The following is an 11,962-nucleotide window of genomic DNA, read 5'->3' as shown; positions in this document are numbered from 1 at the left end:
GGAGCTGCTTGAACAGAAAAATTGCAAACATAAACAGCATTTTCTGTCACCTCGAACCAAAAAATTTGTCTTTTTCGTTGAGCATAAAAATCCATTCCGCAAAATGAAATTTTCGCAGAATTTTGATTTTAAACGGTAATAAAAATGCGTAGAGCGTGACCAAATAAAAAATAATACATAAGCGCGCTAGTGTTCAAATCAACAGCTCACGAGTGAACCCAGCGAACGAGTGAGATGTCCAGTTGAACTCAAATTCCATATCTATAAGTAACCATGTAATATTTTGTTTATCATATAAACACAATCGCCCTTTACTGACAAGAAAAGTCGACTTTATTAACGAATGAGAATTAAAGGATCGACAATTCCCAATAAAAATTGTAAAGTGCGTTGGCACTAAGGCTCACGATGAAAAAATGCGTTGAATTATTTCAAAAACAACAATGGGCGTACTTTTCAATATACAACATCGGCCTACGGCAAATCTTCCAGCTCGATTCCATAAATCGAAACTTCTCCCTAATTGTTTATCTCTGTAACACGGTTTTTCCTACTTTGTAACCTGCTAGCTTGATCGCCACTTCGTCAATAACCGCTTTATGAGGTCCAGATTTACTATTTTTTTCCTGCTGTAATGAACATTTCAAATAGATTACAAGCGACGGAGAAATACGCCAAAGCACAAAAAGAAAGCTGTAATACGATGCAAAGCAGTGAGCTAAGGTAGCTCGTCATCGTATCGCTGCGAGTTAGGCAATGTTAAATTTGCTTCAGCATGTAGGACTTAATGAAAGCTTTAGAGATAATTTGCAGCCAACATTAAGGTCAACGAACTTTTTTTGTTGCCGATTCACTGTTGTGCAACTTCAATGATGTATAATGTCGCTAAACAATTCGTAATTTGAGGTGTGGCTCATTTTAAATACGTCAGCATTGGTGCACTTCAGGACGTATTGATTGCAGTGAACTAGCAAAGAGGTATCATTTACTAAGGAGGATTTTAGCAAGGTTATAATTGCTGCAGTTGCAAGGAAATATCCTAAACTTCTGTCAATTTTAATACCGCGTTCTCGGCACATAGAGGACAACGTACGTTTATGTGCTGTGTCCCAGACTAGGTTGTGAACATGTTTTCCTTCATTTCAACTTATCTTCTGTTGACTTGATGTATGTGTCTACATTTCTTTTTATCTTACTTTTGAAAATGTTGTTACTTGTAAATAAACCCAATTATGAAATGCTTGTCTCAGCAGTCGGTCATCGCACCTGTGGTGAGGTCCGTACAACAGTGATCGCCACCCCGGCAGAAATGCTGGTGGAAAAGTGCTATCTAAAGTGCTATGGAGTGTCGTTTTCGAAATTTTGTCTATCCGCAGCAAAACTCAAAACCGGTGTTAATCAAATTGACTCACTTTGAATCGAAGAGCATTTTGAAAACCTCCGTTTTCAATTCAGCCGAGTGGTATATACGGTAGCTCTGGCCATAGAATTTATGAAAGTTGAGTTTCCAAACGCATCCGCGCATTTTTCTTCCAGACGTGGGTGAGGGCAGAGTTTGTCAATTTTTCTTGCAACTTGTCGCGCAACATCTTTGCTTTGCAAGTTGGAAAGCGTTGTTGCTCGTATCACTACTCGCTTGTGCAACTTGTTACGCAACAACATTCAGTCTAGCGAATTGCAGCCACATGTTCCACGAAGTAAAAGACGGTTCTACTTTTTGCAACGAATCCTGGTGTTTGTTGATTGTTTTACCACTTGCACTGCAACATGCAACGCAACAAAGTCGTAGAAAACGCTTCTCATTGGCTAGCCCATTCAAGCGCGCGCAAGTGACCTCAGTCCGCGCGCTGACAAGTCAGTGAACATGGGGGACAAAATTAATGTATTCCTTACGACTCGGGAGACTGAATTACTCGACCAAAAATTGTCTGAGGCTCAGAACTTTGACCTGTACAAGGCCACAGAAAACTATAAGGCAGGCCTTCTACTACTTCCACTGTGAAGTGTCCTTTTATACATACTGAGATTTTCACTACGAAATCTGTTGTCTCAAAACCTAGTTCACAACTTTTTACAGCCAATCAAATCTGAGAAACGACAATTTTACGCGTGGAGAAAACGGTTCGTCCAATCACGAAGAACCTGCCAGAAGTACTGGGTTTTCACGCCTTATCCTTCTCCTACCCCGTCAGTTTACTTGAAACTTAGCTTCGTCGTTGGTTGTCTAAACATTTTGAAAGGGGTTTGGAGTTCTATAGTCAAACTTATTTCCCAAAATTAGCTTTTTGAGATGGCCGAAACCTCAAGTTCATGACTTCCGGCGTTAGAAAAACCCGTAAATGAGGTTATTCTGGAGCAGGAAAACAAGAACAAGAATATTCTGAACGACGGACCAAAACACGAACTGGAGCGGAAATTTGAAATATCAGATCAGTCAAGCCTAAAGTTTTCGCCACTCAAGACGGGCCAGATGAGAGAAACCCCGTATTTGTTTACAAATTTATCGCAAGAAAAGACCAAACTCATTGCTGATCACCGAGACCCCTTTCTATCTTAGTATCAACTATTCAATGGATTCTGGTTGATGCAAGTGCAATGGGGGCAAACAAACTGAACTCGTTAATGAAAACTATGGCAAACAAAGTTGGACTCGACGAGAAGCGACGGCTCACAAACCACAGCGCAGGAAAAACGATGATGCAAAAAATTAACGAAAGCAATGTTCCCCCCACTCACATCATACAGCTTTCAGGTCACTGTGATATGCAAAGTGTAAACAACTACAGCTCTGTTTCTAAAGAGTAACAGAAAAACATGTCATTGATACTGAGCTTAAAGCCTTCAACATGCAATGCCGCGAGCGCCACAAACAACAATGCTACAAGCACCGCTGCAACCACCTCTTTGAAGGCCGAAGCGCAGGCTTCGTGAATAAAAACCTCGATGTTTCCTGCTGTTGGTCCCTACAGTGGAACCGTATTCCAAAGCGGACAATTCAACATAACTATAAGCACTGTGAACAAGTCACTAGGCACTGGTGCAGATGGCTCAAATCAACGGAACGATGCTACAAACGAATCAAACGAATTCATCGTCAGATGATAACGACAGCAGACTACTTCAATGAAAAACTTTACCACTAACTGACTTTTTAAAAAATAATATTTAAGTGATCGACTTTATCACGAATAAAGCTTGTTTGTAATTTTGTAGAGGAACTTGAGCTCATGCATTTTTACGCATTTGAAGCTACGTTTTTGCAAGTGAAAGCAGCGTGTTCACTTTTACTTTAATGACTTGTAAGCTCATTTAAAAGTAAAAATAGAATAAAACAACAACAATCAAAGTGCTCTGTGAGCAAACTCGTGAATTGACACATGATTTTTGAGATTATGTTTAATGTTATCTGGTTTAGGGAATTTTGTGGTTGATTGTCATCTAGAGTACGAGCAGTAGTTCAGTGTTCGCTAATGTAGCAAAGAAACAAAGTAACGTTGGGACAAGAAGGCATTACAATTGAAATGATCATGCTATTACATTTAACAAGGTGGATGATGTCATGTGTTTTAAACGTCTATCATTTTTGTTTCTGGTTCAAAAGAAAAGGTTGGAAGTAAATGTGGGTGAAAAGTGAAATTTACTGTCTTTCGTTGTAAATATTAGAAAATCAAGGCAATACTGTCTTAATGAAAACATTAACGATCCCTCTTTATCAAATGAGACAAACGGGAACGAGTTTTGAGTGATATAACTAAGCCAAGCCTGCCACCGTCATTTTAGATCTCCGCCTGGGTAGATTTAAGTCACGTGCTAGGCAACGTATAATCAATAACAAGATAGAATTTCATTTCAGGCCTATTTATCAATTTTGTGGTGTGTAACTTTCGCATTTTAGTACGTTGTATGTATGTTGAATCTTCAAATTGTCTTGAAACTTACAAGAAAATTGTTCTTTAAAAATTCACTGAAAATCGGTAGCTAAAATTGTTTGTCTAAGTGTTATTTGATTTTCGTGTTAACTTGTTATTTCGTCAGTCGCCGGCATCTTTTGTTGCTTCACACAGGAAAAACACACGCGACGAAACGTAATGATCAATTTTGTCCTCAATCTCACGCTATAACAGAAAAAGCTTTTGAACATCTGTAAACTCCGAGCGCTTCGCAGTAAGTGATATTTTCAATGAATCTTCGGATTGTTTTCAAGTTCAAGGATTGTAAATTACAATTTTATGAAAAACGAAGGTTGTTCTGTTATTTCAGTGTGAATCCTTGAATGCTTGCCAGTCGCTGGCGCCGCTTGTTGAAACTAAAACGAAAAAAAAAACTCTTTTAAGATTATCATTGGCTTCTTTTTCACCCCACCACTATTCTTAGCAACAAAGGTCGCCATTTCGTCTGTTTATTGCTCGCCAAAAACTATCAAATGTACTCAAAAGCCTAAAATCTAAAAAAAGTTTACAGGAATCGACCAATCGAGCGAGCGAGCGAGCGAGCGAATGCTATTCCCCACATCGTATCTATAACTCGCTCTTGCGCATGCGCGCAATTCACGAGTTAAAAAAGGGGAATCTCAAGATGTATGAAATAAACAAATTACATCATGGGAAGGGCACTTATACGGCATTTTCGCATTTGCTGGTTTGTATCAGAAATCTCACTGGTTCGCTATGCTCACTCTTTCGATTTCTGATGCATCACCAACTCGTGCGAAAATGCCGTACGCGTGCCCTCCCCATAAATTAATCTATATGTTATGCTATCAAATGTCGAGGGGAATTAGCTATCGAGCACATCACGCTTGGCGAAAGACACCAAGCGTCTCGAACTGTCTTTGCTGCTTCAATTAGAACCAATTAATAATAGGCCGTTGGCACTTAGTAAAGGGTGACCGCGACCGCTTAATAGAGGTGAAAAATTACAGTGATTAGCGGCAAAAAAATTCAGGCCTTTGACAACTGATCGCTTAATACAGGGTAACCGCTTAATACGGTGTTGCTTAATACAGGTTCGATCTTACTTTTTTAAGTAAGTTGCGATCGTCCCGGTTCTACTAACTTTGCTGTCAAGACGGCTTCTTAGCTCTAACTAAATAAAGTTTTTCTGTGAGGCACAAGTGGCACCGCTTGCTTTTGTTGCTGTAGGCCGGGGAGGTCGCTAAAATACTCCAGTTAATTGTAAAATTGGTGTTGTTGTCCTTGAGTGTCCAGATATGCTTTGATAGTTCCGTGCTGTTTGAATAGTTTCTGTTCCGAAAAAAAAGTTTGTGTTGCGTGTAACGTTGTTTAAAAGTTCCTTCAGTTAGTCCAATGTAATTCTTTCCGGTTGTGCCATTTTCTGTTGTTACGTTGGCGTTGTAGACGACGCTTGAAGTGAGGGCAGTCGTTTTTTTTTCCTGCAGTTACATTTGTTTTCCGTGGAGGGTGTCTTGCTTGTCTCGAGGATTTTTACTCTCGAAAATGTTTACTGACGAGGTTCAGAACCTCGTCAGTAAACATTTTCCGAAAAATCACCGGTACAGCAAAATTTTCAACAAAAACAACACGCAAGTTAGTTGTAGCTGCACAGACAACCTACAAACCATAATTAAGAAACACAATAGAAAAATCCTCGTTTGACTACAGCCACGAGATACCTTTCTTATTTAACAATGAGACTTTTAGGAATTACATGTCACTCCTTTTTCTATGACGTTAAGGCCTCAAATTTAAACAACGACAAGGAATTAGTCCTAAGTTACATGCCTCAGCTGGATCAACGAGTACCCTACCCTCCCCTCCCCTGACGTCAATTATCGAAGTGATTTTGTCACATAAATGTTTAACCGAAACAGTCTACGTGCCCTTTCACTTTCCAATGCTTAGTAACATATACGTACATTAGATAAGTCAAATCACTCAACAAATATAGAAAGTTAAAGAGTACTTTGGTTAACTTGATAAGATCAAGACGGACATGTTTTTCTCTCTTACTAGTGTAAATATCAAGTTTTGTCTTGTCGTATGTATGATTTTGAATTTCTATCATACCAAGTTATCTTCGGCGGAGAAAAATGGCTCCAAATATTGAGACGTTGACGATACATATACAATATTAATTCCTAAAGGCATAGCTGTCCGGATGAACTAAGTTATATTTAGTCTACTTCGCAAGGGATTTTTGGGACATCACCTGATGCGGCGGCAGATGAGATCAAGTTATTTGTTTTATCTTTATTATTTCATTACCGAGCTTAAAAATTACCATCTTCCTCATTCTGTTCACTTGTACAATGCTTTCGACATCGCTGATCCCAGCAGTATGCAGGAAGCGTGACGCATATAAGCTTAGTAATGAGTAACGTGACCATAGCGGTTCTCGGTAGCTTGTAAAACATTCTCAAGTAGACTCAGGTTTTTCACTCCGTTCCATGCTCGTTGCAAGACTAAAGAGGCTAAGTTATGCTATTTGCAGATTGTTTTCACGCACATACGTGTTGAACGGTGCGCCTGCCAAGATGAAAACGATCTTGATTATTCATGCGATATTTCCATAGTCTAGTTTCCCGAAACGCATAATTATAGAACCCACTCAACAAGGTAAAAGTTTGTTTCTTTCACTTTATAAAATTATTTACCAGAGAAATAGCTGAATGAAGGCAAATAACGACTTACAAGGAGGAAGATAGAGCGTGCTACGTAAACACGTCACAATACGTTCAGATTTTATTTTTGTGATTATTTTCACTTATGTCACTCGATGTTTGTTTATGAGCCTTGAACGTGCTTATAGGGGATGGAACGGAAGGAAAAATTGATTCAAAACCGAAATCTCTCTTGGATCACGTGACGATCATACATACGGAAATAACTCAGTGTTAACAGGTCTATAAAAGAAAAGTGCCCTTTCGTTTCTAATCAGATTTATGATGGCGTTATCGGCTGGGTTTCTCCGAGCGTTTGGATTGTTTCAAGTTTCTTTGGTCGTTCTTGGATCCGGTCTTGTTTACGCTGAAAATAATTCTTCACCACGATTTCCAGTTGGCGATCCACGAAACTGTCTTCTCACAAACGGAGTTTATCGCTTCGAGGTTCTTCCGGGAGGCGGCTGGGACAACTTAAGAAATGTTCATATGGGCGCTGTTTCAGTGATGAATTACTCCAAATGTAAGACTTCAGACGACGGCAAGTATCTCATTCCCGATGATGTGATCCTGTATCCTATCAAGGAGAGCAAAGTGCATGTATTTGCTGAAATGTACGATCACTGGCACAACTATTCGTCCGCCACAACCAAGTCTATCAATGCGGAAGCTTCGGGAAAATTTGGTTTTGGAAGCATAAGTGGTTCGTTTTCTTCTGAGTTCGAATCAGTGAAGAAACATCAAGTGGAAGATAAGGCTGTAACCACTCGAACACAACTACGCCATGTTTTATACACGGCGAAACTCCAGCCCGATGCCCCTCTACAGGCACCGTTCAAGTCCCGTTTGCTCGAGATCGCATCTCACTTACAGCATAACAATACTGCTTATGCAAATTTTCTCGCGCAGGTATTGGTTCGAGATTTCGGAACGCATTATGTTACAAGCGTCAAGGCCGGAGCAGCCCTGGCCAAAGTGGATCACTTGACAAAGAAATTCGTGGCTGATTTCAGTGAAGATAAAAGTAAGATCACAGCAGCCGCGAGTGCATCTTTTTTCGGGGTGTTTGGAGCTAGTGCTAGCTATACTCAGACAACTGACAAAAAAGTTTTGGATGAATACACACAGAACATCGCTTATTCCACAGTATATACATTCGGAGGACCTCCATTCAGGGTGAATTTTACCATCAACAAATGGGAAGACCAACTATTGGACGAACTGGTTGCAGTTGATCGGTCAGGTGACCCTCTTCATTTTGCAATTACACCTGGAAGTATGCCAGAATTGTCCGAAGAACTGGTCTTCAAACTAGACAACGTTGTCGAAAAAGCCATTAAACAGTACTATGAGCACAATACCATTAAAGGATGCACAAAAATGGACTCTCCAAACTTCAGCTTTCAGGCCAACCTCGACGATGGATCTTGCGAGAGCCCAACCAATAACTACACCTTTGGGGGCGTTTATCAAACGTGCCAATGTGAGGGCTCTCCATCCAGTAATCCGTGTGGATCTTTTCTCCAGAAGAACCCTCTCACAGCCGCCTACTCTTGTAGTAATGGTTATGAACCAGTCATGGTACATCAAGGTCGCACACCCGAAAGCTGCCATCGTGAGTGCCATGGATGGTGGATTTTTAAAAGCTGCGACACTCATTGCGGATTCGCCAGCTACGACACCTACTGGTGTGTTGCGAAAGGTTCGGTGCCTCGTAATACAGGGTATCTCTTTGGTGGACTCTACAGCAATGTGTTAAAGAACCCAGTCACACAAGATCACAGCTGTCCAGTTAGGTTTTACGCCTTGCGCTTTGGAGCCACCATGCAAGTTTGTGTGAGCGATGACTACGAGCTAGGCTTCCAGCAGTCGGTCCCCTTTGGTGGCTTCTTCAGTTGTAATACTGGTAATCCTCTTGGTGTAAAGAAAGCTGCGGACAGTGCCAAAGGATCAAACGGTATGTTCTCCCTTTCCCTTATACACCTTACATTGGTAGGCATGTTCTCTCTACTTTTCTCAAGACATTTCCTATTTTAACGACGGAGAGGAGAAATTTTTTAACGAAATTGTTTAACGATCAAGAGCTTCTTTGATAAATGATTATTCCTTCTAAATTCGTGACATTAGTGTTTGATTCAGGGGTGAGAACGTGAAGAGAAATTAATTAGATAATTAAGATTCTTAGAGGTTGAAGGGTTTCATTGAAATAGACCCTTCAAGCTTAATAGTTTCATTTTCTTCCTTTTTTTATTTTTTTCGCTTTTTATAGAAGTATTTTTTTTATCCTAATTGATAGCTAGAAATTTCAAAAATTCAGAAACGCCTGATTGTTTTAAGATCAGCAGGCGCATTCGATTCTTGCTTTCTCGTTGTTGCGATTTTGAAATAGTTGTGCCTCTCAATGTATCATTTTGTTTTGCAAATTTATCTGAAAGGGACTCTAAAAAGCTGAAGTGACATAGAGCATTTAACTGCATAACGAATTCAGAGCTTAACTTTTCGGTTTTCAATTACCACTCGGCCAACCTACAACTCATCAACAATTTACAGCTTTTGTTTTCCAATGCAGGTATGGCTTTTTATTTCGCTTTTCTGCGAAAACATGTTTCCTTTGAAACTTTATGCCATCCAAGTAATTTTCGGGTTTCGAATTGTGTTGCGTTACCTGTTCCTTACGACTATGAAGAAATTTTGTAAGTCATGGCGCGGTCTTCACCGATAAGTTTTTTTTTCTTCTAGCTAGGTATGAACGTACGACATTCCTTTCAACCTTTCAAATGCGGATGAATGGTTAGGAAATATGACTACGTTCATGAGAACAAAAACAAATATGAGCGAAATTGTTTTGTGCACTTTCGAATCGCATAGACTTAGTAGCCATCGCGTGCCAAAAGACAAACTATCCATGTAGAAAATAAAGCAACAGCGGAAGTAAACGTTGACACTCAGAACCGGCTACATATGGAAATTGCTTGTTGACATCTAGTGATACATTGTGATAAGATCATAATGAAAGAGATTTGACACAAAATTTCTTTATCAGGCGCTCAAGCGAAGATCGAGGAACAAAGCCAAAATCTATCTCGGATTCTTTCTCCTTCGCTGTAAAGCATGAACACGACTCAGTCATTATTGTTATTCATCTCCGCCCCTACTGCGGGGTGGCGAAACCAATACCTTAAGATCTTACCATTGTCGTTCCACCATCTTAGTTAATCTCGCTCATAGGCTGAATTAGAATTGCGTTTCCTATCATCGAACTCAGCGAGACAGGTTGAGACAACGGTCAAATCTTCCTTCATTCGTTTGCTTATCTGTTTTGTCTTTTGCTACTTTGCAGGTCTCTCAGGCTTGGCATTGTTCGTGAAACAGTCTGGTCCATCTGTATGGCCAAAAACCTGTCCAATAGGTTATTCTCAACATTTGGGAGCCATTGAAGAAGACTGTGAGATCAACTTCTGCGTGAAGTCCAATATATTCAACAGCCAGGGATTTCTCATCATCAAAAGACCTCCTTACTCGAATGCGCCCAAAATTTACAAATACACCGTGCCCTTGCTTGTGGTTAACAATGACACCGGACATATTTGGTTTAAACGATCCAACTCACCGCATTGGGTTTTGGCCACTAAAAGGTGAGTGAAGGGAATGTCATTCTCTGAGCAGAGTCGGTACTGAGTAGAATATTGCAGGGTTGAAACCTGAAAGTAAGATTTGATCTTGTAATAAGATTTTCCAGGTGAGGGAAGCACTAAAACGAACGCTCGTCAGTGAAAATAAAAGCTATTATTAGAGTAAAGTGAAGGGTCGTCTGCCAGTCGAATGACTGCACAGGTTCCTCCCAGGGAATTAACAAACTATTCCTCTTATCTCTTTCGCATTCAGCTCTGTCGCTGAATTCGTAGCCGAAACCAACCTAGATGGTCCTGCAATAATAGGTATGGATCCCGCGCATGAAAACTTGAAAAAAGGCAAACAAAAGTCTTCCTCACAGAGTTCCCATGATGCCATGGGTGCCGGGGCCGCGGCAGGTATTACATTCGGCGTGACAGCATTGGCAGGATTGCTGATCGCAGTCATGGTCATTGGCTGGCGTCGCCATAAGACCATTCAAAAAGAGAGCAGCGGTCTAATGGAGCCATTGAATCCCACTGGATACGGCGCTGTAAAAGAGGAAGGAAGCCCACAAGTTTGAATTATGCAGAAACTTTAAATTGTCTTAAAACTAACAAATGACTCCAGATAATAACTTGGTGTATCTTAAAACGTTTTTGAAGTTGACATTTTCTCGCGCTTTGTCCCGTAAATTCGTTTTCTAATAATTGTGTTTTTCAAGTGACATTGTTTCCAGCGCTTGTTCGTTTAAATTGTGATGGAAGAAATAACTCTAAATTCAGAGGCACAGAGAATGTAAACAAAGGATGTTTCGTTTGACAGAGTACGGTTACACCTGTTTACACAATGATATTGAGCGTCGCTAAACCAAAACCAAAGTAATCACCACTTCCAATCAGAAGAAAGAAAAATGCTTTAAGAGCCAATGAGAATTCAAAGTAAAAACCACCGCACTACTAAAAGCGCGGGAAAACGCGAGCGACTACCTGGTAAATTGGTTTTAGTTTTAATCTAATTGGTCAAGAGAGTAGTGTGAGTTTTCTGCACCAATCACGGATCCAAGTAGAGCAAAAACAAAGCAAGCCTAGATTACTGCTTGTCGTGTCGGACAAACACTGGATCATTGTGTTGTACCCTCAAACTACTTAACTAAAACTGTGTTGTTCACGGTATAAGCCTAAAAGCTATTCTACCTTTTCAGTAGTCGGTTTAAGAAATTATTTTGCATTTAATCAGATTGAAAAACAATGAATAGACGAATAAATACATGTATAACATAGCTGGTAACTGAAGTTTGTCTGATCAAAGTCAATTGCGCTAGCGTGCTTCATATTCCTATTGTCCACGCTCACGACGTCAACAAACAAATCCCTCGAGAAAATTTTCCATGGGGTTGAAAATGTTATAAAACAATTGATTCATACGTCATCTGTGCGTTCATCGAGATATGAAGCACTTGGGAAGTTTGGAGAGCACTCAAGAAGCTTGGGTTGCTCTCGGCTACGCCTCGAGCAACTCTTACGCATCTTTCGTGCTCTCCAAACTTCCCGCGTGCTTCATATCTCGATGAACGCACGCTGGCGTATAAACCAATTGTTAATTATAACATAGCTAGTAAATTTGTCTACTCAAATTTAATTGTGCGAGCGTGCTTCATATTCCTATTGTGCACGCTCATGACGTTAGCAAACAAATCCCTCGAGGAAAAACATTTCCCATGGGGTTGAA

General features: G+C 40.2%; 1 protein-coding gene across 1 annotated transcript; it reads left to right on the top strand.

Moving 5' to 3' along the window:
- The first annotated feature begins 6,759 nt into the window (after window positions 1–6,759).
- On the top strand, window positions 6,760–11,513 carry LOC131778135 (macrophage-expressed gene 1 protein-like). Its single transcript, XM_059094517.2, has 3 exons — window positions 6,760–8,576; window positions 9,960–10,254; window positions 10,505–11,513. Exons 1-3 carry the CDS (start codon window positions 6,902–6,904, stop codon window positions 10,812–10,814), a joined length of 2,280 nt encoding a protein of 759 aa, XP_058950500.2. The 5' UTR covers window positions 6,760–6,901; the 3' UTR covers window positions 10,815–11,513.
- Window positions 11,514–11,962: the final 449 nt, after the last annotated feature.

The sequence above is a fragment of the Pocillopora verrucosa genome, chromosome 4 (assembly GCF_036669915.1).
Source record: "Pocillopora verrucosa isolate sample1 chromosome 4, ASM3666991v2, whole genome shotgun sequence".
NCBI lineage: Eukaryota > Metazoa > Cnidaria > Anthozoa > Scleractinia > Pocilloporidae > Pocillopora > Pocillopora verrucosa.
The sequence above is the reverse complement of the archived record's forward strand: the minus strand, read 5'-3'. Positions and strand labels throughout refer to the sequence as shown.